Source organism: Amblyraja radiata, chromosome 39 (genome assembly GCF_010909765.2).
Source record: "Amblyraja radiata isolate CabotCenter1 chromosome 39, sAmbRad1.1.pri, whole genome shotgun sequence".
In the NCBI taxonomy this organism is placed as follows: domain Eukaryota; kingdom Metazoa; phylum Chordata; class Chondrichthyes; order Rajiformes; family Rajidae; genus Amblyraja; species Amblyraja radiata.
This window is the reverse complement of record NC_045994.1, coordinates 17052252-17078800: the sequence shown is the minus strand read 5'-3', so window position 1 is coordinate 17078800 and position 26549 is coordinate 17052252. Positions and strand designations below refer to the sequence as shown.

The 26549-nt window shown below is 49.6% G+C and overlaps 1 protein-coding gene across 1 annotated transcript; it reads right to left on the bottom strand.

Moving 5' to 3' along the window:
* Positions 1–822: 822 nt before the first annotated feature.
* npc1l1 (NPC1 like intracellular cholesterol transporter 1) lies at positions 823–24212 on the bottom strand. Its single transcript, XM_033013699.1, has 19 exons — positions 23998–24212; positions 20559–22075; positions 19487–19587; positions 18431–18603; positions 17353–17481; positions 16030–16212; positions 14055–14169; positions 13091–13218; positions 12263–12400; positions 11914–12003; positions 10742–10932; positions 9711–9838; positions 7880–8009; positions 6252–6307; positions 5320–5470; positions 4185–4416; positions 3826–3939; positions 2818–2980; positions 823–1881 (listed from the first exon to the last, which is right to left on the bottom strand). Exons 1-19 carry the CDS (start codon positions 24049–24051, stop codon positions 1634–1636), a joined length of 4041 nt encoding a protein of 1346 aa, XP_032869590.1. The 5' UTR covers positions 24052–24212; the 3' UTR covers positions 823–1633.
* Positions 24213–26549: the final 2337 nt, after the last annotated feature.

Here is a 26549-nt window from a genome sequence, read left to right as displayed (position 1 = left end):
ACGTCGCCCATTCCTTCTCTCCACCTGTCCCGCTGAGTGACTCCAGCACTTTGTGGAGAATTCAATGCTGCCCTTTCAATGATGGGCAAGCTGACTTTGAGGAGTGGTGATTGTCCACCATCTGAGCTGCTGCACGACCACAGAAGGCTACTTGCAACCACTTTAAACAAAGACAGCAAACACCACAATCTGGGGGTTTATTTCTTTATGGGATCGGGCTGTGCCCTGCTGTGGAGGCTGGGTTACATATAGTTTCCCCTTTACACCCATTGTGCAAAAGCTAAGTTTAACTAAGAGCTGAACATCTGACCCTGGAAGCACGGTTACATTCTGTTACATTAAATTACTTTCACAGATGACATTTCTAATAGACAATATATTAAATTATTAAAGTGCAGTTTGTTCCACGGTCCTGAATCAGTCGTTGCCCAATCACCAGTGACATCATCATATTGTTTCACCGCCCTTGTACATCAGTCTATGAAAGTAAGCATGCAGGTACAGCAGGCAGTGAAGAAAGCGAATGGCATGTTGGCCTTTATAACAAGAAGAATCGAATATAAGAGCAAAGAGGTCCTTCTGCAGTTGTACAGAGCCCTAGTGAGACCACACCTGGAGTATTGTGTGCAGTTTTGGTCCCCTAATTTAAACAAGGACATTCTTGCTATTGAGGGAGTGCAGTGTAGGTTTACAAGGTTAATTCCCGGGATGGCGGGACTGACATATGTCGAGAGAATGGAGCGGCTGGGCTTGTACACTCTGGAGTTTAGAAGGATGAGAGGGTATCTCATTGAAACATATAAGATTGTTAAGGGCTTGGACACGCTAGAGGCAGGAAACATGTTCCCGATGTTGGGGGAGTCCAGAACCAGGGGCCACAGTTTAAGAATAAGGAGTAACCATTTAGAACGGAGACGAGGAAACACTTTTTCTCACAGAGAGTTGTGAGTCTGTGGAATTCTCTGCCTCAGAGGGCGGTGGAGGCAGGTTCTCTGGATGCTTTCAAGAGAGAGCTAGATATGGCTCTTAAAGATAGCGGAGTCAGGGGATATGGGGAGAAGGCAGGAACGGGGTACTGATTGGGGATGATCAGCCATGATCACATTGAATGTGAATGGCCTCCACTCCTGCACCTATTGTCTATCGTCTATGCCTCTCTCACATTGACTGACCTGCTGGGACATTGGAGGGTTTGAGATCAGGGGTGGGACATTATTGTCCGGCTCCCCCCCCCCCCCCCAGGGGTCAGAATCTGGAGCCCCCCAGGACTGGATGGGAAGCGTTCTCTGGGACGGAGAGGGTGGAGTTGGGCGGAAGGGCCGGGGAGCTCCGAGACAGAACGTGGTGGAATTTCCATCCAGCGCCCAGGTTATGGAGAAGATGGAGACATGTTGGGAAGCGGTGAGGTGTACAGGTCTCAGTGGGAACCAGCGAAGAGGCAAGGAGCAGAGTAAGAGACGTGTGGGGCGGGGTGGCACGGTGAGACACAGGAGGCTGGTGCCCGGCCGACAATGGGTTCGATGGTAACCGTTGACTTCCAGCGAAGACGCCGCTGGGAAAATCCATCGCAATGTTCTACCGGAGCTGGAGATTCGACCAGGTGTTGACACCAAGAGCCAAACACAAAGCAGTCTCACAATGTAGAGATGGTGGAGATGGTGGCGTGTGTGTGGTTTTCTGAGGGTTTCTCTGTGAGGGTGTTTGTGTGTCCAGGGACCTTGTCTTGTCCCAGCTGGGTTGTCCCGTTACAAAGTGCCATGGGTGGCGATTCTTCGCCGTCAGGGCCCAGCTTTGGGCAGTAGCCGTTGCCATGGGTGGTGTCCAGCGCAGGTCCCGTGTCACCATGCGTTGGCGAGAGTGCTGCAACTTTGACACCCGGGCCTGCAAATGCACGGCATGCGTTAATGCACAGACACATGCGACACAATCTTCACAGTGTACGGTGGGTGGGTGGGGCACTGGGTGTGTTGTCTAGCAGAGGGATTTAGGACCACAGGTACACAGTACCCTGAAGGTGGCGTCACAGGAGATAGGGTGGTCAGGGTGGTAGATAGGGCGGTCAAGAAGGCTTTCTCCAGCCAGGGAATTGAATACAGGGGCTGGCACGCTCCAGTTGTACCAGACGTTGGTGAGGCAGCGTTTGGGCACTGCTTGCCTGGATCAGAGGGTAATAGTTGCAACAAGAGGTTGGACTAACTTAGACTGTTTTATCCGGAGCACCAGAGGCTGAGGGGAAACCAGACGGGTTCATCAAATGATGAGAGGGATGGAGAGGGTGAAAAGTCAAAAAGGTTCTCCCTGAGTGGAAATGTCAATGACTAGAAGCCAGAGAGAGGAGGAGAGGAGAGGAGAGAGAGGGAGAGAGAGAGAGAGAGAGAGAGAGAGAGAGAGAGAGAGAGAGAGAGAGAGGGAGAGAGAGAGGGGTGAGAGAGGGTAGAGAAGGAGGGGGAGAGACATGGAGAGAGAGAGAGAGAGAGGAGAAAGAGGGGGAGAGGGAGAGAGAGGGGGAGAGGGTGAGAGGAGAGAGAGGGAGAGAGAGAGGAGAGGAGAGGAGAGATAGAGAGAGGGGAGAAGGAGAGAGAAGAGGAGACAGAGAGGAGAGGAGAGGAGAGAGAGAGGGGAGAGAGATGAAAGGATAAAAAGAAGAGAGGGGAGAGGAGATGGAGGGAGAGATAGAGAGAGGGAGGGGAGAGGAGAGAAGAGAGAGAGAGGAGGCTGAAGTAAAAAAGAGAGAGAGAGAGAGAGTATGGGTGCTTCCTACACGGATACCCATGATGCAGGTACACCTGTCGAAGGTAACGGAACATCAAGACTTACCGAAGTAGCTGAGCAGTACGGGGAGGAAGACCAGTCCGTGGGCCAGCCCCAGCAACGTGATCACCAGGTTCAGACGGAAGAAGAATACCTGGATGAGTTGGGCTTTGGCGAAATACAGGACCACGATGCCTGGAAGGTTGGTCAAGGCAACACCTGCAAACACCTGGATGGGGCAGAGAGGTGCGACAGGTGAGTGGTGTACCGCCCCCGAAACTGCTCAATGTGAGACCACACCTGGAGTATTGTGTGCAGTTTTGGTCCCTTAATTTGAGGAAGGACATTCTTGCTATTGAGGGAGTGCAGCGTAGGTTCACCAGGTTAATTCCCAAGGATGGCGGGACTGTCATATGCCGAGAGAATGGAGCAGCTGGGCTTGTACACTCTGGAGTTTAGAAGGATGAGCGGGTATCTCATTGAAACATAGGGCTTGGACACACTAGAGGCAGGAAACATGTTCCCGATGTTGGGGGAGTCCAGAACCAGGGGCCACAGTTTAAGAATAAGGAGCAAGCCATTTAGAACGGAGACGAGGAAACACTTTTTCTCACAGAGAGTGGTGAGTCTGTGGAATTCTCTGACGGGAAAATAGCATTTTATGGAAAATCAGTTTGACTTGTATTGTGGTGGTGGGTTTATTTTGAATAAGTTAGTATTGTACATATTATTGCAATTTGTCGTGTAAAGTATTTTTTGGTTAAAAATAAATTCAACCAATGAATTCTACGCAGCTCAGTCCCATACAATCTTGTTGTTAAACTCCCCCCCCCCCACCCAACCCCCGACCCCCCCCCCCCCCCCCCCAACCCCCGACCCCCCCCACCCACACCCCAAGACCCCACCCCCCCACACCCCCCACAACGACACACCACCCCCGACCGCCCCCCCCCCCACATAAACCTACACCGCCCCCACACCCTCACCCCCCCCCCATGCCACACCCCCCCCCGCCCCCCCCCCCCCCAACACCCTACACCTCACACCGCCCCACACCCCTCACCCCCAACATACCGCACTCCCCATGTTGACGGTGGCCTCCTTTGCTCGTTCCACTTTATTCTCCTTGGTGCTGACAGCAAACGAGCGGGTGAGGTGGGAGACAAATTCCACAGACATGCCGACCGCCTGGTGGGGAAAGCACAGAGTCAGGCAGGCAGGCAGGGGGCGGCAGCACAGGGTCACATCCAATGCAAGGACAGCGGCTTTCTTTGTTAATTCGTAAATTATTTTAATAATATTTTAAATACACACACGGGTATATATATATATATATGTGTGTGTATCTGTTTGTCTGTGTGGGTGTGTATATATATGGGGGGTCAGGTCTCTTCACAGCTATGTCCACTCAGGGTGGGAAGGTGCAAGCTCACCGTGACCAGGTTGATGAGGGAGACAGCATTGAAGTCGATGCTCCACAGGGTCATGGCTCCCAGTGTGTCCACAATGATCATGATGATGGTGAGGAGGTTGAGCAAGCCCGACTGCACGTCCATGCCCAGCAAGATGCAGCAGACCAGGAAGGTGGGGATGAGGCAGAGGCCCACATTGAACAGCCCCTCGTTCACCACTGTCAGGTACTGCTCGTAAAACACGTAGGTGATCCTGCTCCCAAACAGAAGAGACAACCTTAGCACAGAGTGAGGGACATGTACACCCGTGCATGGACATGCATGCATGCACACCATTACATTCTCACGCATAAATGCGCACACACACGCACATGCCACTGCATTCTCACGCATGCATACACACGCACACACACACCATTACAATCACCTGCATGCACGCACACCCATATACACCATGTACGCACACCCATGCATGCACCATGTAGACCTATGCATGCACGCGCATGCAGGCATCCCTTGCATGCACTCCCACATGCACGCACGCCAATGCAAGCACACACACACAGGCCAGGGCGCGTAGACTTGCGCACACACACCAGGCACACAACCTGCAAGTCCGCGCCCACCAGCGACCACCCCGTATACTCGCACTATCCGACACACCAGGGACAATTTACAGAAGTCAATGAACCTACAAACCTGCACGTCTTCAGCGTGTGGGAGGAAACCGGAGCACCCGGAGAAAACCCACGGGGTCACAGTGAAAACATGCAAACTCCGTACAGACAGCGTCCGTAGTCAGGATCGAACCCGGGTCTCTGGCGCTGTGAGGCAGCAACTCTACCGCTGCGCCACAGTGTTGAGTAAGGTGTGAAATAAAGAACCATAAGATTGAGAGCAAATGCCCAATTAATTATGTGCTGGGAGGAACTGCAGATGCTGGTTTACACCGAAGATAAACACAAAGTGCTGGAGTAACTCAGTGGGACGGGCAGCATCTCTGGAGAGAAGGAATGGGTGACGTTTCGGGTCGAGTCTGAAGAAGTGTCTGTGTCACCCATTCCTTCTCTCCAGAGATGCTGCCTGTCCCGCTGAGTTACTCCGGCATTTAGTGTCCAATTAACTAGTCAGCTAACATACGTGAATGTAAACATACGTGTAAGGGAAGACTTCGAAGTTGGGGTCAGTGCCGGGGACCTTCCTCATGCTTGCCGTGATGTCGTCCGCGAGCATTCGGGCAGCTTTCAGGGCAGCCGTGTACTCCAGAGAATCCTTCAGAGGCACATGATAGGCCATGAATCTGGAGGCTGGCAACACAGGCATGCGGTCAACAGAAGATAGACACAGAGTGGCCAGAGCAACTCAGCCCGACAGGCAGCAGTGTCTCCGGAGAGAAGGAATGGGTGACGTTTCGGGTCGAGACCCTCCTTCTGACTGAGAGTCAAGGGCCTGTCCCACCTACCGATTATTTGAAACATATAAGATTATTAAGGGCTTGGACACACTAGAGGCAGGAAACATGTTCCCGATGTTGGGGGAGTCCGGAACCAGGGGCCGCACACAGTTTAAGAATAAGGAGTAAGCCATTTAGAACGGAGACGAGGAAACACTTTTTCACCCAGAGAGTGGTGAGTCTGTGGAATTCTCTGCCTCAGAGGGCGGTGGAGGCAGGTTCTATGGATGCTTTCAAGAGAGAGCTAGATAGGGCTCTTAAAATTAGCTGAGTCAGGGGATATGGGGAGAAGGCAGGAACGGGGTACTGATTGTGGATGATCAGCCATGATCATATTGAATGGCGGTGCTGGCTCGAAGGGCCGAATGGCCTACTCCTGCACCTATTGTCTATTGTCTATTTCGGGTAAGTGGGACAGGCCCTTCAGGGGAGATAGAGACAGAGGTACAAACTATCCACAGGAGAGGGGAGGCCACCGGTTCTCCTCCAGGTTGGGAGAAGTTTCTGCCGTGATCGTTCTCTCCGTGAGCTACTCATTGACAATGCCCCACACAATGCCCCACACAATGCCCCACACAATGCCCCACACAATGCCCCACACAATGCCCCACACAAGGTCACTGCCCCCCACTTACCCAAAATCTCCCCTCCCTCTCCTATGTTCACGGCATTCCCATACGCTCCCAAACCTCTGAAAAACAAAAGAACGCACGCTCTTCACAACTGGGCCGATCTTCTCCAGGGTCGAACGTGATCGTTGAACAATTGGAAATATCATGCAGGGAGGGGGGGCTGTGTATATGAGTTTGAGGGGGGGCTGTGTATATGAGTTTGAGGGGGGGCTGTGTATCTGAGTATGAGGGGGGGGGGGGTGTGGCTGTGTATTTGAGTTTACAGTTATTTGAGGGGGGGGGGGGGACCTCAGTGAAACTTACCAAATAGTGAAAGGCCTGGATAGAGTGGACGTGGAGAGGATGTTTCCACTTGTGGGAGAGTCTAGGACTAGAGGGCACAAACCTCAGAATAAAAGGATGTACTGTACCTTTAGAAAGGAGATGAGGAGGAATTTCTTTAGTCGGAGGGTGGTGAATCTGCGGAATTCATTGCCACAGACGGCTGTGGAGGCCAAGACTGTGGATATTTTGAAAGCGCAGATTGGCAGATTCTTGATTAGGAAGAGTGTCAAAGGTCATGGGGAGAAGGCAGGAGAATGGGGTTGAGAGGACAAGATAGATCAGCCACGATTGAATGGTGTAGACTGTATGAGAATGGCCTAATTCTGCTTCTATGACATGAACATGGAAATATTAGGCCATGCGAATTCCTTGTGTCAGATGCTGAGATATATTGTTGGTGTTGTTATAGTGATATAGCACGGAAAGAGGCCCTTCAGCCCAACCCTCCCATGCCCACCCCCCAGCTACACTTTCTTTTAAACAAAACTAAGTAATCACAACTAAAACAATATTCGAAGAGGACGCCAATCTTAAATATAGAATATACATGATACTTGGAATATCAGAACAAAGCTTAACACTCACAACAAACCAAAGAAACTTCCTCAACTACAGTATAATAACCGGAAAAAAATTAATATTAAAATTTTGGAAAGGCCCTACAACCCCCACAATTAAAATGTGGATTACGGAAATGTCGGAGACCCTATACTTAGAAAGAATTAGACTTGTCTTAATGGACAAACAAGATCTTTTCCATAAAATTTGGGCTCCATTCATTAACTATCTGAAGGGATAGATTGGCACAGCACGAGGACCCAACTGAAACTTGAACTCAGGAACAGATGAAAAACTATACTTTATACTTTATAACCTACGAACCTATCTCCATTGATGTATTACAGGTAACCCATTCCACCTCCCTTGTTTTTCTGTTGTGTTGTTTCTTGTTTTTTTTGTTGTTTTTTTTTCTTTTTTATCTGTAACTTTCTACCCTCTTTTTCTCGCTAGAATATACATGATAGCATTAAACTAAAGCATTGTAACATTCACCAAAGGGCCTGTCCCAATTCGGTGATTTTTTCGGCAACTTGCCTGCACCCGTCATAGTCACAGCAGGTGGTTGAAAATGTCCAACATGTTGAAAATCCAGCGGGGACCAGAGAAAGGTACGACTCTTTGGGCGACTACTCACGACCACACAGGCGTCACCCCACGACATGTCTTGCAGATCTGTGGGCAACATCTTGTGTTTCCCTGCACCTTGGTACAAGGCAACACCACAGACACCGCTGACCATGACTTACCCCTTGGAGCATTTCAGGGTGGGGGTGTCGTTCAGGAAGCTGGGCAGGAATTTGTCGAACTTCTCGCTGGAGGGTCGGATAATCCCGCTGAAATTTGTTGGGAGGCAATTCTTGAAACAGAGCAGTGAATCTGAAGATCGATAAATGGAATTAGAGTCACCTCGTACATCTAGATGTACACTACATCTCAACAGAAACCCCCACACTCTGGCGACTGGAGCTTGGATGGCAGAGGGTCAGACATAGCAGAACCAGGCCCTTCGGCCCATCGTTCTGTGCTGACCATCGGTCACCCATTTAACACCAATCCTTCATTAATCAAATAAAAAAAAATATATACTCCACATTCCCATGAAACTTAAACTCCATGTTAAATCTATTTGTTTAAGAAGGAACTGCAGATGCTGGAAAATCGAAGGTAGATAAAAATGCTGGAGAAACTCAGCGGGTGAGGCAGCATGTTTATTGGCTCGCTAACATCCTTAAGTTCCTTGTGTTGCCCATTTAGTATGTCAGTTATTGGGTTAAACATATAACAAACTACTAATCTTACTTTAGTTGTGTTTAGTTTAGAGATACAGCGCAGAAACAGGCCCTTCGGCCCACCAAGTCTGTGCCGACCAGCGATCCCCGCACACTAACACTATCCCACACACACTAGGGACAATTTACACTTGTACCAACACAATTAACCTACAAACCTGCACGTCTTTGGAGTGTGGGAGGAAACCGAAGATCTCGGAGGAAACCCTCGCAGGTCACGGGGAGAACGTACAAACTCCGTACTAACAGCGCCCGTAGTCAGGATCGAACCCTGGTTTCTGGCGCTGGGAGGCAGCAACTCTACCGCTGCGCCACCGTGCCAGCCCTTTAATTAATTTAAAAAAATGTATATCACCCATCCCCTCAGCCTTCTATATTCCAAGGGAAATAATTTGTCTCAACTCTCCTCAGAGCTGGCACTCCACCCATAAACCACCCTCACTCACTTATGGTGGGGGGGGGGGGTAGTTGTTTGCAGTTCTGTCGAGGTTCTTATCCATTGCAACCTTGTGATTACAGCTTTCTCACTGTGTTTAGCAGGCAAGACTCCCAAAAGTTAACAAACAGCATTTTTACAATACATAGACACCAACAATTTTCCCCACAGCTACATTGATATATGTTAGATGCATGGGAGAGAGATTGCCAAAAGAACAGGAAACGATAGGTTAAAGATAACTTCGGGGTAAGGCAAAGATGAAAAGCTACAAAGACATTGATCGATGATGATTTATTTCAACTTCACAAGGAGCCATTGTATCATGAGAAAATGAAAATGCTGTAGGTGCTGTGAATCTTTAAAACACTTTGGGTTCTCTCAGAGTGTTTACAAGTGACTTCTGTTGAGGTCTTCAGTAAACCGACTTGTTGGATAGACTCACCACTGATCTATCATCTGTTTTATTTTGGGTCTGTGACCATCTGAGTAAACCCACATATGGGGCATGCGCAGAACACAAAATAACGCTAAATTCCCTCTAACACAGAGGGTGGTGGGTGTATGGAACAAGCTGCTGGAGGAGGTGGTTGAGGCAGCTATCGTAATCTTCAAGAAACATTTATTAATTTTAGCTATTGCTTGGCCAAATCTGGCAATGGGATTAGCATTAGGCAAGGTCTGAAGAAGGGTCTCGACCCGAAACGTCACCCGTTCCTTCTCTCCAGAGATGCTGCCTGACCCGCTGAGTTACTCCAGCATTCTGTGTCTATCTCCGGTGTAAACCAGCATCTGCAGTTCCTTCCCCCACATTTCGTCGTCACCAAGTTCAGGTTGGAGGGGGGAGCTTACTTTTGTCGGCTGGGCAGAATTCACCAGTGTTGGGGCCGAAGCTGAAGAGTCGACAGCACCGGGACATTGGGTTCAACCAGTCGATAAAGTCGTCCACCCAGGAGGAGGCAGGGATACCTATGTAGGACCTGGAGAGGGAGGGAGATGCAGGATGAGGGGTGTAATCAGTTGTAACACAATCTCCATGTTAACAGCAGCAACGAGCAGCTCACCCCCACACCCCGTCTATGCTAAATCACCACACTCCATCTTCCACCACACGGCACAGTGGTGCAGCGGGTAGAGCTGCTGCCTCACACCGCTAGAGACCCCGGTCCAATCTTGACCTCCGGTGCTGTCTGTGTGTGTGGAGTTCGCACGTTCTCCCTGTGACCGCATGCTCCAGCTTCTCCCCACAACCCAGAGGACACAGGTTCAAGGTGAAGGGGAAAAGATTTAACAGGAATCTGAGGGGTAACATTTCCACACAAAGGGTGGTGGGTGTATGGAACAAGCTGCCAGAGGAGGTAGTTGAGGCTGGGACTATCCCAATGTTTAAGAAATAGTTAGACAGGTACATGGATAGGACTGTTTTGGAGGGATATGGACCATGCGCAGGCAGGTGGGACTAGTGTAGCTGGGACATGTTGGCCAGTGTGGGCTAGTTGGGCCGAAGGGCCTGTTTCCACACTGTATTACTCTATGACTCTCTCTCTCTCTCTCTCTCTATAATATATATATTTGTCGGCATGTATGTATATATATCTATATGTGTGTATATGTATATTTATAATGTATATATATGAAATACGTATATATATATATATATATACACACACACACACACACACACACACGTACACACAAGTACACACACAAGTACACACACAAGCACACACACAAGCACACACACACACACACACACACACACACACACACACACACACACACACACACACACACACACACACACACACACACACACACACACACACACACACACACACACAGGTGAGTGTATGGGATACACAGCTCAGGCCAATGGGACTCACTGCTTGGGGAATTCGGTGGCGTACTGGATCTTCTGGGTCATGGAGTTGGTGTCACACGCCACGCTGGAACACACCCCGTCCATGCCGGCTCTGCTGGAGAAGTTGTAACCGGCCGTGGTGACAAAGTACACGGGGACGCCCACCTCTAAGTAATTGTTGAGGCCAGCAAAGTAATCCAGCATGTACGAGTCCTGCACATGGGAAAGAGACACTTAGTTTAGTCTGAAGAAGGGTTTCAGCCCGAAACGTTACCTATTTCCTTCGCTCCATAGATGCTGCTGTACCCGCTGAGTTTCTCCAGCATTTTTGTCTACCTTCGATTCTCCAGCATCTGCAGTTCCTTCTTGAATTCTTTACACAGAGGGTGGTGGGTGCCTGGAACGCGCTGCCAGGGGTGGTGGTGGAGGCCGATATGATAGTGGAGTTGCAGGGAATGGAGGGATAATGGGTCATGCGCAGGCAGATGAGATCAGTTTAACTTGGCATCATGTTCGGCATGAATATTGCGGGCCCAAGGGCCTGTTCCTGTGCTGTTCTACGTTCTATGCTCTATGTTCTGTTCTATGTTCTATGTATGTTGGAGTGAAGGGGGTGAGAGGGTAGTATGAGGGCGGGGGTTGTGACCGGGACCTGGGGGGGGGGGGGGGGGTTGGAGTGAGGGGGTGGGGGTGAGGGAGGGGTGTGTGACCGGGGGGTGAAGGAGTGACCTATGTTCTATGTTCTATGCTCTATGCTCTATGTTCTATGTTCTGTGCTCTATGTTCCATGTTCCATGTTCTATGTTCTACGTTCTACGTTCTATGTTCTACATTCTACATTCTACGTTCTATGTTCTACATTCTACGCTCTATGTTCTATGTTTTACGCTCTATGTTCTATGTTCTATGTTCTACGTTCTATGTTCTACGTTCTACGTTCTATGTTCTACGTTCTACATTCTATATTCTACGTTCTACGTTCTACATTCTACGCTCTATGTTCTATGTTCTATGTTCTACGCTCTATGTTCTATGTTCTACGTTCTACGTTCTATGTTCTACGTTCTACGCTCTACATTCTATGTTCTATGTTCTACGTTCTATGTTCTACGTTCTATGCTCTATGTTCTACGTTCTATGTTCTATGACGGGGGATATGATGATATGGAGAAGAGGAGATGGTTGGGCACTGACCGTTGGCAAGGCCAGCTCCTGGTCGAGGCCCACACGGACGTGTAGCGCCAGAAACACCGCCGCGCACAACATGAAGAGGAAGACGATGACCTAGAAATAAAGGCAGAGCAGTCAGTGGAGTTTGTCACTGGTCACCCAGCCAGAGGATACAGATGGACAATGTGGTGGTGAGACACGATGGAGAGAAGGAATGGGTGACCTGAAGAAGATGTCTCGACCCGAGACGTCACCCACTCCTTCTCTCCAGAGATGCTGCCTGTCCCGCTGAGTTACTCCAGCATTCTGTGTCTAACACAAGGTTCCAGCATCTGCGGTTCCATGTAGACTCTGTGTAGTAGAGTTCTCTTACCACAATAACCCGTGTAACAGAGTGTAGCAGGAACGGAGCGTAATACTCTCTCATTAACATCAGCAAGAAACCCTCTTTCTTCTTCCGCTTCTTCCTTGTTTTGGAGCGCACGCAACAACAAATGTCGAACCTCGCTGCCTACAGGAGAGATGACAGCAAGATCAGTGGGCACAATGCTTCACACACCGTTATCATAAAGAACATAAGTTCATCAGTCATAGGTCGGGGCAGAATTAGGCCATTCGGCCCATCGAGTCTACTCTACCATCCAATCATGGCTGACCTATCTTTCCCTCTCTACCCCATTCTCCTGCCTTCTCCCCATAACCCCTGTTACGCTTACTCATCCAGAATCTATCTATCTATCTCCACCTTAAATATATCCATTGACTTGGCCTCCACAGCCGTCTGTAGCAACGAATCCCACAGATTCACCGCCCTCTGACTAAAGAAATTCCTCCTCATCTCCTTTCTAGAGATACGTCCTTTTATTAGATCCTTTTTAGAGAGACGATTCCAGCTACCAAGACAGATGTGTACAGCAATTCGTTCTTCCCCCGCACAATTAAAGCATGGAATATTCTGAGGCTGTGCCTCTGGTTCTAGACTCCTATTAGTAGACTCAATGGGCTGAATGGCCTAATTCTGCTCCTATAACATATAAACATAATTGATCCGGGGTTGCAGATGTTATAATCCATCATCTTATTATTATTGGGAAGGATTGTGACCATCTCCTAATTGATACCAGCAGTGATCGCTGCTGCTTGAATGTACAACAGATTTGGAGATATTGACAAAGGTGAAGGTGGAGATCGTGGACCATACCTCCTCTCTCCGAGCGTCCAGGGACAGCAGGGCCACGAACGCTGACATCTGTAGCAGGAAATCGAGGAAAACGGCCAGGGCTGCATACAGCGCAAAGGTACGCACCGCGGGCATCTTGGTTAGAGCACCTGCACCAAACCCAAACCAATTAGGAGCAGATGAGGGCATTCGATCCAATTTGTGATTCCAGCTACCAAGACAGATGTGTACAGCAATTCGTTCTTCCCCCGCACAATTAAAGCATGGAATAATCTTCACCCTACCATAGTTACCCAACCAGATACAACTAAATTTAAGGTAGCTCTTTCTTCCCAAAAACCCTTCCTGGCTTAAGTCCTCCCTCCACCACCTCCATTTGGAGGACCAAGAAACCAAGAACCTGTGGCAAGATCTCCCGTTAGACCAGGCAGTCACCCAGCCCACTCTAACCGCACCAGCCACCCACACCAATCCCGGCACCCACACTTCCAAACGCTTTTGGACTGGCACAGCCCTGAAACAGGCCCTTCAGCCCAACTTGCCCATGTTGTCCCATCTACACTAGTCCCACCTGCCTGCATTTGGCCCATATCCCTCTAAATCTATCCTATCCAAGTTGAGATGCTTCTTTCAGATCTCAACAAGTCTGTAGCTATTGAGAAACAATTTATCGTTTCATCTGTGTATGTAAGTACTCAGTTAAAATGACATGAAAGTAAATACTGAATACTGAATATTCCCCTAATCCAGGCATCAATCTGCGCCTCATGGCTGCCCAAGTTGCCAGAGATGCTCAGACATTTTGGTAGACAGAATATCCAGAAAAATATATTGCTCGACACTCACAAGATGTTCCTATCTAAGTGAATCAGAGGCCGGGGATTTAAGTTAGCTGGAAAAATAATCAGGAGGAATTGGAGAGAAACGTTTCCATATTCCATGATAATACTGGAGGACATCTGGCCCACCAAGACCCAACTCTTACCAAGAAAGAAGCAGATGGACTCTGAGAAGCTGCAGAGAAGCATGCTGGGGCCCACGTCGCCCAGCACCCGGCCAATCTGCTCCTCACGACTCTCTCCCGCTCTCCTCTCGTCCCTCTGTCAAGGCAAGACTAGAGTCAGGGCACACGTCCTCATCAATCCCAGTGCAGAGCTCCATGTCCTCATGTTCCTGCCCACAGCCAGCAACTCACCACACCCCCAACACGCAAATCTTGAGTCATTTATCTTCAGAGATACAGCGTGGAAACAGGCCCTTCGGCCCACCGGGTCCGTGCCGACCAGCGATCACCCCGTACACTAGCACTATCCTACACACACTAGGGACAATTTACAGAAGCCAATTAACCTATAAACCTGCACGTTCTTGGAATGTGGGAGGAAACCGGAGCACCCGGTGAAAACCCACGCAGGTCACGGGGAGAAGGTGCAAACACCACACAGACAGCACCCGTAGTCAGGATCCAACCTGGGTCTCTGACGCTGCAAGGCAGCAACTCTACCCGCCGCACCAAGGATGGCTTCAAGGGGAAAGTATTTTGTGGTCACAATGGTGTCTCCTGACTAATTGAAATCTCCAAGCACAACCAAATAATCCAGAAATTGTCGTTATTGTGTTTCACTCCAGAAAAAAAACAAATTTTCAGTTGGATAATACTGAAGGAATTGATAAATACAATTGAAGATGGACACAAAACGCTGGAGTAACTCAGCGGGACAGGCAGCATCTCTGGAGAGAAGGAATGGGTGACGTTTCGGGTCGAGACCCTTCTTCAGACTGACAGTCAAGTCACTTTTATTTCTATAGCACATTTAAAAAACAACTCTGGTTGGCCAAAGTGCTTTACATTGGTGGAGGTACTAACGTTATACAGCATTGCTTCATAGATTAAATACATACATCACTACATACAGAGTCGGGGAGAGGGAGACTAGAGATAAAGAAGGGTAAAGTGTGAAAATGAAACATCAAAGGGGAAGTTGTTCAAGGGAAATGTAAAATAGATCATTGTTAGCTGGGAGAAGGTGACAACGAAGTAAACAGAGATAAAATGTAATCAGGGACAGTCGGACAGGTCGGAGAACAGGGAAGGGGGAGGGATGGAGAGAGAGGGAAAGCAAGGGTTACTTGAAGTTTGAGAAGTCATAGCAAAAGGATTTGATTCATAGCAAAAGGATTTGAGTATAAGAGCAGGGAGGTTCTACTGCAGTTGTTCAGGGTCTTGGTGAGACCACACCTGGAGTATTGCGTACAGTTTTGGTCTCCAAATCTGAGGAAAGACATTCTTGCCATAGAGGGAGTACAGAGAAGGTTCACCAGACTGATTCCTGGGATGGCAGGACTTTCATATGAGGAAAGACTGGATAGACTCGGCTTGTACACGTTGGAATTCAGAAGATTGAGGGGGGATCTTATAGAAACTTACAAAATTCTTAAGGGGTTGGACAGGCTAGATGCAGGAAGATTATTCCCAATGTTGGGGAAGTCCAGAACTAGAGGTCACAGTTTCAGGATAAGAGGGAAGTCTTTTAGGACCGAGATGAGGAAATCATTTTTCACACAGAGAGTGGTGAATCTGTGGAATTCTCTGCCACAGAAGGTAGTTGAGGCCAGTTCATTGGCTATATTTAAGAGGGAGTTAGATGTGGCCCTTGTGGCTAAAAGGATCAGGGGGTATGGAGAGAAGGCAGGTACAGGATACTGAGTTGGATGATCAGCCATGATCATATTGAATGGCGGTGCAGGCTCGAAGGGCAGAGTGGCCTACTCCTGCACCTATTTTCTATGTTTCTATGTTTCTAAGTCAACATTCATATCGCTGGGGTGCAGGCTGCCCAAGTGAATCGATTGAAACTCTGGCAGAGAAATCATTGCGACAAGATAGAGGAAAACACCAAAAATTAAATGCAAACAAACCCAGACGAGGTTGTGAATGATTGACGGAGCAGGGAACTAACCTGGTATTGGAGAACGAGGATGAATATGTTGTCTGCGCCCACGGCAAGCACTAGAAAGGGGACCACCTCGAGAACAATGAGGGAGGAGGGAACCCCAATGTAGGCGTAAAAACCCATGGATGAAAGGACTGCTCCCAACACAACAAAGATTCCGCCCAGTCCCAGCGTAATCTTCGAGTCAATCTGTAGAGGCAATGAGTTCAGAAATAAATCAATGGCCCATTCTGTTGATGGTGGGAGAGTCATAAAGTTGTTCCACCAGAAACAGGCCCTTCGGCCCAGCCTGTCATCTACACAAGACCCACCCGCCCGCATTTGGCCCAAATCCCTCTAAACCTTTCCTGTCCATGTACCTGTCCACACGTGATCTTAATCAATGGACGAGCAGAGAACAGGCCATTCGGCCCCTCTCTGGGCTAAATACAACTTTTATTTATTACGTTCTTTTTTATAAATCATGTTTCTCTGGGTATCTAAATTTTTGTTGTTGAAGTTATGACATTGGATGGAAGCTGCATAACAAATCACATTGCATCTCTGTGCAATGACAATAAAATATATTATTATTATTATTATTAATCAGTAACCCTTAGATCCAGATTCCTCCCTTCAGCAGCCACTTGGTTTAGTCTAGAGGTACAGCATGGACACAGGCCCTTCAGCCCATCGAGCATTGATCACCCTTTCACACTAGTTACGTGTTATCCCACTTTCTCACCCATTCCCTGCACACTGGGGACAATTAACCTACAATCCCACACGATCGCAGGGAGAACATGCAAACTCCACACAGACAGCACCCAAGTTCAGGATCAAACCCGTGTCTCTGGCGCTGAGAGGCAGCACCACTGTGTCGCATTTAAAAAGACATTCAGGTAGTTAAATGGATAGGAAGGGATTAGAGGGCCTCAATGGGATGAAGCCAATATGCAAATGTGGTGGGCATGGACATGGTGGGCCGAAGGGCCTCGTCCCATGCTGTCTGACTCCACGACTCTACAAAATGAAACATTCTCTCCACACCCACCCTGACAAAACCCCCCATGGTCTGGGCAACAGTGAGATTTGAATGTCTAAGAAGGAACTGCAGATGCTGGAAAATGGAAGGTAGGCAAAAATGCTGGAGAAACTCAGCGGGTGAGGCAGCATCTATGGAGCGAAGGAAATAGGCGACGTTTCGGGTCGACCCTTCGCTCCATAGATGCTGCCACACCCGCTGAGTTTCTCCAGCATTTTTGTCTACCAAGTAAGATTTGAATGAAAGCTTGATGAAAGGTTTGAGTACAACATGTGATGGACCAGGTTTAGCAGCGAGCCACGTACCAGGACGGTTCTCCAGCTGTTGTACTCTCCCAGTGCCAGGGCAATATAGATGAAGATCACCAGGTAACTGATGGCGAAAATTGGGATATCTTCAGCTGTGGTCCTGTTGATCTCATCTTCCAGAGAACGCTGCAAACACAAGCGGAGTCGAGGCTTTAAATCTTAAAACCAACCTTTATTGTCATCTTGCAAAGCAACAGTTGTACAGTGCAAAATGAGAAGACGTTTCCCAGGGAATACCAGAGCATCGCACATGAAACTTAAAACATTCCACACATAATAACAGTAAAAAACAATCCAGTCCCTGATGAAACAGTATAAATAGTTAAAAGCAGGTAAAACAGCAACATTAAAATACAGTAAAAACAGTCATTAAAATGTCCAGGGCAGCTGATTTGAGTGGCCAGCGCCAGAGTTATTAAAATGTCGGTGCAAAGCCGCAGAATCAGGTGACTGTGAGTACAGAGTGACTGTTTAGCAGCCTCACAGCCTGTCTGGTAGTCCGGGCTTTGATGCTACGGTATCTCTTGCCTGATGGCAGGAGATCCAGGTAATAATGGATGGGATTTATATAGCGCCTTTCTAATACTCAAGGCGCTTTACATCGCATTATTCATTCACTCCTCAGTCACACTCGGTGGTGGTAAGCTACTTCTGTAGCCACAGCTGCCCTGGGGCAGACTGACGGAAGCGTGGCTGCCAATCTGCGCCTACGGCCCCTCCGACCACCACCAATCACTCACACACATTCACACACAGGCAAAGGTGGGTGAAGTGTCTTGCCCAAGGACACAACGACAGTATGCACTCCAAGCGGGATTCGAACCGGCTACCTTCCGGTTGCCAGCCGAACACTTAGCCCATTGTGCCATCTGTCGTCCCAAAACCGGGTAGACCGCACACCACCACATTCAAGAATAGATTCTTCCCCCCTGTGTTATCAGAACCTCAAACGGACCTCTCGTACACAGCTGATATGTTCCCAACTTCCAATCTGCCTACGCCGAGTGGCCCACTTGGATCCTATCCCCTCCTGTTCGTGCACCTGTTAGTGTTCCATCCTCTGGAAATGCCATACCTCAGCCATGTAGACAAAGTCAAAGTCGATGGATTTGTCATTCTTGTACTCTTGTAGAATTCTCAAGTATTCTTTCTCCCAGAGCAGCGCGAACTGGTATTTGGGGTCATCGGCACTGTAGCTGTTTAGGGAGAAGGTCATGATGAATGCTTGGGCTTGAGTGAAATCTGCACCTGATGGGCAACAAAACAGGGGTTAAAACACACACACACGCACACACACACACACACACACAAGCGCGCGCACACACACACACACACACACACGCACACACACACACACACACACACACACACACACACACACAGGCACACGCACACGCACACACACAAGCGCGCACACACACGCACACACACACACACACACACACACACACAGTGCTGGAGTAACTCAGCGGGTCAGTCAGCATCTCTGGACAGGTGATGGTTCAGGTCATCAGAGGTTAAAGTGGGCATCTACCACAGAAGCAGGACCTGGACTTAACCCCAGTCAGCCCTGACCCAGTGGGAGAGGACATTCCCCAAACCAACGTGTCAAGGAACAAGGAGACAGACACAAGAGACTGCAGATTCAGAAATAAAGGACATTCTTTTAGGAAGGAGATGAGGAGAAATGTATTTAGCCAGAGGGTGGTGAATCTGTGGAATTCTTCGCCACAGAAGGCTGTGGAGGCCAAGTCAGTGGACATTTTTAAGGCAGAGATAGATAGATTTTTGATTAGCGCGGGTGTCAGAGGTTATGGGGAGAAGGCAGAAGAATGGGGTTAGGAGGGATAGATAGATCAGCCATGATTGAATGGTGGAGCAGACTTGATGGGCCGAATGGCCTAATTCTGCTACTATCACCTTATGAATCCCGAACAAATCTGTAACAAATCTTAAAAATACCCAATGACGTGGCCTCCAAACCATTCCTGCGTATTCCAAGAACCAAAACCACTAAATGAAAGAGGGGGGAAATTGTTGTGGATGGATGTTTGGTGGCGGTGGATGCATGGACGCGGTGGGCCGAGTGGCCTGTTTGTGTGCTGATAAAACTGACGGCTGATGCTCTCACCTTCGTAGCCACCAACAGCCAAGAATGGGAAGACTGGCGCTCCGTAATCTGCCATGCAGCTTATTCCCATCACGGTGTTGTCCTTGAAGGATAGGGGGGAGCTGCGGAGAGTGAGAGTTTTACTATGGGGGGGGGCGGCCAAAACGAGACATGGTGGCGGTGGGGGGAGTTATTCCCTTTACCCTGTACACTGAACAGCTTGGTTGTAATCAAGTATATTGTATTGTCTTTTCGTTCACTGGATAGCAGGCAACAAAAAAGCTTTTCATTGTACCTCGGTATAGGTGACAATATCAACTCAACTAACCTAATAGACTAACTATCTAGAACCAGCGAATTACAGGTGCTGCTTTACAAAAAAAACCACAGAGTACTGGAGTAACTCAGCGGCTCAGGCAGCATCTGTGGAGAACATGGATAGGTGACGTTTCGTGTCAGGACCCTTCTTCAAACTAACTAACTATCTAACTGGATCCAACTCCAGCTGTTGCCCACTCTTCAGCTGCCCTCCAGCTGTGCGTCTCTCCAGCTGTTGCCGATTCTCCAGCTGTGCCCCACTCTCCAGCTGTTACCAACTATCCAGCTGCCCTCCTCTCCCCAGCTGTCTTTCTCCAGATGTGCCCAACTCCAGATGTTGCCCACTTTCCAGATGTGCCCACTGTCTCTAGCTGTGTCCACCTGTCTAGCTCTTCATTTCTCCTGATGTGCCTCGCCCCAGCTGTTGCCCATCCTCCAGCGGTTGCCCATTTTACAGCAGCCCCCCTCCCCAGATGTGCCCAACTCCAGCTGTTGCCCACTCTCCAGCTGTTGCCCACTCTCCAGCAGCCTCCCCCCCCCGCTGTGCCTCTTCCCAGATATGCCTCCAGATGTGCCCAACTCCAGCTGTTGCCCACTGTCAATAAGTGCCCAACTCCGTTTGTTTCCCACTGTCCAGATGTGCCCAACTCCAGCTGTTGCCCACTGTCCAGCTGCCCCCCCCTCCCAGATGTGCCTCCCCCCAGATGTGCCCAGCCCCAGATGTGCCCAGCCCCAGATGTGCCCAGCCCCAAATGTGCCCAAGCCCAGCACGTACTTGGCGCAGTAGAGGAAGTGGTCCCTCCAGTCCACAGTGCCGGTCACGCCGTGTATGGTCTGGTTTCCCTGGGCATTGATGAGGCCCCTGTTATTCTGGAAGTACTGGAGCAAGCTGTTCACGGCGCAGTCTCTGGTGTCGGGCGAGTGAGGGTGGAGGGGGGCGAAGCAGATGTCCCGCAGCGAGATGTTCCTCTGCGCTTCCTCTGACCACACCTGGATGTCCTGTAGCCTGGTCTGGAAGTCGAGTAGTTGCAGCACGATGTCCTTGTCGAACATGCCGGAGAATGTGTTCTCCCCGAATAGTACCGAGTTGTAGGTGTAGTCCGGGCGGCCGGGCACTGTGATGATTACCTGGTTGGTCCTGAAGAAGGGGCCGAAGTTGGCATCGTGGTAGTCCTTCTCCCGGCGGGCCCGGCTGTCTGGGGCTGACCACAGCTCCACCGGGTCGGTGGTCAGAGATATGTAACTGAGACCGGCCGACAGGACGATGACCAGGACTAGAGAGGCGGCGATCACGGGCAGCGGGCGCCGGGCAACTGCGGTGCCCCAACACCTGAACACGTTGCCCAACCACACCTGGCTATCCCTGCTCACCTTGGCCGAGCAGCCCGTCCCCGCTATAGAGGGAGATCTCTTCCCCCCGCGCCCTCGGCTCAGGACCAGGAACAGGATGAAGAGGGCGAGCAGGACGAGGAAGGCGATGATACACATGAGCAGGGAGCCGGGAATTTGACCCACTGTCCAGGGTGCGGGGGGAGGAGAGGGAGAGGGGATAACGGGGCAAGACTCACTGCAGTCCTGACACGAACACGCCTGGCCCTGCGCGGACACGGGCTGGTCGCATCTCCAGAAGCGCCCGGTGTACGGGACCATGCCGCCGGCCACGGGGGTCTGGTTGGCCACCAGCACGAAGTTAATGTCCAGCGGGGCCAGGCCGTTGCTGGAGTCCCCCTGGAAGCCCAGCCAGCGCTCAGTGTTGCACAGAGTGGCCCCGTACCGTCCACACATGGGCGAGATGGCCAGGCCACCGGTCGCCGGGATTCGCACGTCCTTACACGAGTTGAAGGAACCGTCGGCGAAGTGTCGGCCGTAGTAACAGCTGTACTCCATCACGGCGTCCTCAGGCTGGCCCGACATGTTGTAAGGGAGGGTGCGGGTGACATTGATGTGGAGGCTCTGGTCTGGGCTACAAGTGTTCTGGCAGTACAGGTTGGTGAAGCTGCTTACACACGATGGGCAGCGGACCAACAACGCCTTAGACATGGTCATGCTGGCGTCTAGCGCCAGTAGCTGTGGGTAAGTACAACACACCCTGGTATTCTGGTCGCCCGTGTACAGCATCGGGCACACGCGCTTCAGCCTCTCCAGCTGGGCCGGGGCGAGGGTGAAGGCCGGCTTGTTGAACACACACGGCACCTTGGATGGGATCAGAGGGTTCTCCACCTCTGGATTCGTGCCGCATTCCCCGCTGAACGCGCAGTAGCCCGGCTGGTGGATCACGGTGGCACAGGTCACCTGGTGAACACAGACACCTCTTAGACACGTCCTACACCGGCCCAGACCCTCCACCCACCCACCACCACCTACCCGCCTGCCTGCATTACATTGCACCTGTGTCCCTGGGAACAATCCGCAAATCACACAACTCTCAGTTCCGGAGTTGCTCGGCATTCATGTTCATAAATGATAGAAACATAGAATCATAGAAAATAGGTGCAGGAGGAGGCCATTCGGCCCTTCGAGCCAGCACCGCCATTCAATGTGATCGTGACTGATCGTCCCCTATCAATAACCCGTGCCTGCCTTCTCCCCAGAACCCTTGACTCCACTAGCCCCTAGAGCTCTATCTAACTCTCTCTTAAATCCATCCAGTGACTTGGCCTCCACTGCCCTCTGTGGCAGGGAATTCCACAAATTCACAACTCTCTGGGTGAAAACCTCAGTCTTAAATGACCTCCCCTTTATTCTAAGGAGCAGAATGAGGCCATTCGGCCCATCAAGTCTACTCCGCCATTCAATCATGGCTGATCTATCTCTCGCTCCTAACCCCATTCTCACGCCTTCTCCCCATAACCACTGACACCCGTACTAATCTAGAATCTATCTATCTCTGCCAGACATCCAAAACTATCAATCGACTTGGCCTCCACAGCTCTCTGTGGCAATGAATCCTACAGATTCACCACCCTTAGAATTCATTGCATTCCCTCCTGACTTCACGCCTGAACCCTCCAGCCTCTACATCTATCCCTCTGTGTATCCTGAGAGCACTCGCTGTATTGGCGATCGCTCTGTCCTGCACTCCTGGGGCCATTCTGTGCCAGATAGACACAAAGTGCTGGAGTAACTCAGCGGGACAGGCAGCATCTCTGGGGAGAAGGAATGGGTGACGTTTGGGGTCGAGACCCTTTTTCAGGATCTGGAGTTAGTTATTGTGCTGCATTGTATGTGGAGACAGTTTAGACACTACCTTGACATTCGGGTTGGCTTTCTTGGTGTTATAACACGTTCATTTGTGTTTTAATAGTAATGTCGATGTCTATGGCCACAGGTGGATATTCAAGGTAGAGTCGAATACCACGACGTGTGTTTGATTTGTCAGTGTTACATTTAAATCTCAGGTTAATATAATCAGTAAACAGGATATAAAGGCAGCAATTGGAATCATGTTCAATGGAGACAAATCTTTGGGGAGAAGGAATAGGTGATGTTTCAGGTCGATACACTTCCTTAGATTGAATTAGGATCTAAAGAAGGGTCTCGACCCGTTCCTTCTCCCCAGAGATGCTGCCCTCCCTGCCCGCTGAGTTACTCCAGCATTCTGACCTGCTGTTACTCCAGCACTTTGTGTCTGTCCTCGGTTTAAACCAGCATCTGCAGTTCCTTCTTGCCATTTTGTGGAACCTCGGTGTAGGTTATATGATGATCTTATACATTTAACATTCCTTAGTCTGAGAAGCAGAAACTACTGAGGAATCAATAACCAGAGGATGTGGGTTTAAGGTGAGGGGGGAAATATTAAATAGGAACCTGAGGGGCAACTTATTTTACACAAAGGGTGGAGGGTGAATGGAACGAGCTGCTGGAGGGGGGTAGTTGAGGCTGGGACTATCACAACATTTAAAAAGCATTTGGACAGGCACATGGATAGGACGGGTTTGGAGGGATATAGGCCAAACGCAGGCAGGTGGGACTAGTGTAGATGGGGCATGTTGGTCGGCATGGGCAAGTTGGGCCGAAGGGCCTGTTTGCATGCTGTACGACGACTCTAAAACTGTAGACCGACACAAAAAATATGCAACAATTACATAGAAACATAGAAATTAGGTGCAGGAGTAGGCCATTCGGCCCTTCGAGCCTGCACCGCCATTCAATATGATCATGGCTGATCATCAATAAGTATTACGATTTAAAAAACTGGTTAAAATAAAACTCACGGCGAAGAAGAGCGTGAACGGCAGCAGAGCAGCGGCGGGGGGTCTCGTTGTCATTCTGGGTGGTTTTTATTTTATTTCATTGCGTTAGAAATGTGATGGTTGAACTGATGCAGGTGGACAGAAGCAGTGAGTTAATCCCAGAGTGGAAGCAGCGAATGGAGGGAGGTGTGGTCGACACTGAGATCCTCCGGCAGATTTATCGGTTTTTCGTTATCGTTGATCTGGTGTGATGGGACACAACCAGTCAGGACGGTGTAGACTTGTAAAACTTCCACTTATTAACCCATGAGCTTGAGCTACTGTCAATGATTACCAGAGACAGTGGTATCCGTGTGGTTGGGCTGTGGAGCTCAGATTCAGATTCAGATTCAGATTCAGATTCAGATTCAATTTTAATTGTCATTGTCAGTGTACAGTACAGAGACAACGAAATGCATTTAGCATCTCCCTGGAAGAGCGACATAGCAAATGACTCAGTCACTGAGTGGGCTGGGAATGTCCCTGCCTTGATGCGGAGTCAATAGACAATAGGTGCAGGAGTAGAGGCCATTCGGCCCTTCGAGCCTGCACCGCCATTCAATACGATCATGGCTGATCATCCAACTCAGTATCCCATCCCTGCCTTCTCTCCATACCCTCTGATCCCTTTAGCCACAAGGGCCACATCTAACTCCCTTTTAAATATAGCCAATGAACTGTGTGGCCTCAACTACCTTCTGTGGCAGAGAATTTCACAGATTCACCACTCTCTGTGTAGACAATAGACAATAGACAATAGGTGCAGGAGTAGGCCATTCGGCCCTTTGAGCCAGCACCGCCATTCAATGTGATCATGGCTGATCATCCCCAATCAGTACCCCGTTCCTGCCTTCTCCCCATATCCCCTGACTCCGCTATCTTTAAGAGCCCTATCTAGCTCTCTCTTGAAAGTATCCAGAGAACCTGCCTCCACCGCCCTCTGAGGCAGAGTATTCCACAGACTCACCACTCTCTGTGTGAAAAAGTGTTTCCTCGTTTCCGTTCTAAATGGTTTACCCATTATTCTGGCCACCCCACCCCACAAATATGCCCCTTCTCTCCCACGTAATACCAAACTCAGCTATTCTCGTTCAGTAAAAGAAAAGAACTGCCAACTAGAATTGCACATGGCGGGCTCTGAGACTAAAACATGATTAGTCTACGGCAGTAAAATAGAGACACGAGGAACTCCGGATACTGCATCTTCAACAAGCACTTCCCAGACCTACTTATATTTGACTAATCTTTGAGTCATCCATCGTAATATGTTTACTAGTCTGGAGAAGGGTCTCGACCTGGAACGTCACCCACTCCTTCTCTCCAGAGATGCCCCCTGTCCCGGGTTCGATCCCGACTGCGGGTGCTGTCTGTACGGAGTTTGCAGGTTCTCACCGTGGGTTTACTCCGAGATCTTCGGTTTCCTCCCACACTCCAAAGACGTGCGGGTTTGCAGGTTAATTGGCTTGGTGTACGTGTGTGTAAACTGTCCCTGGTGTGTGTGTGGGGGGGATAGTGTTAGACATACACGTGGGAACTCGTTTAAACTCGTGAACATAAACTTGGAATCTCGTAGACAACCACGAGTTTGATTTTTTTCTTTCAGTCGGGATCACTCGTGGATGGACTCGCACCGTGAGACAGGGCCAGAGTGTGCGGGGATCGCTGGTCGGCGCGGACACGATGGGGCGAGTTAATGCTCCAGGATTAAAACCCTGTGAAAATCAAATGGTATTGATTAGCCATGATCATACCAACCTCCGCAGTTTTGGGGACAGAGCCTTCTCCAGGGCAGCTCCCAGGCTCTGGAACTCCCTCCCCCAACTGATCCGTAATTCCATGTCCCTCCCCATCTTCCAGTCCCGCCTCAAGACCCATCTCTTCACCTCTGCCTATCCTTAGCCCCACGTCCCCCTCCCTTTTCATCTGTGCATTAATTGCCTCATATTGTGTTTTGTATTGAATTCTGTCTTTACTTTGTGTACTAGTCATGTCTCTACTATTTATTTCATTCCCCTTACATGTTTTTCCTCTACATGCTCAATTTTTGTAAGGTGTCCTTGAGACTCTTGAAAGGCGCCCATAAATAAAATGTATTATTATTATTATTATATTGAATGGCGGTGCAGGCTCGAATGGCCGGATGGCCTCTACTCCTGCACCTATTGTCTATGTTTCTATGTCTCTATTCCTCGAGTATTTCCAAACACATATTTATCAGTGGCCTCATCAATCCACCTGATCGCATCAGCGGTGTTTGCACGAACAGGGTGATACGGACAAGCCGCAGTGTAAACGCGAAGGCTTCATGAGAAGAAAGAGCTATCAGTGTGTAAAGGTCCATCTGCCTCAAGGACACCAGATAAGCAGAAACCAAAGCCCATCAATTACGGTAATCAGCAAGGTCCTGCAGTTCAAGGTCACGGGTTGATTTGACGTGGATTCAAAGTCTACTGCGGCACCTCTCCAAATCAGCCAGTGAGAGCTGGCCAGTCGCCAGTGGCCAATGCGTGTCCGTTGATGTAGATGTCAACACA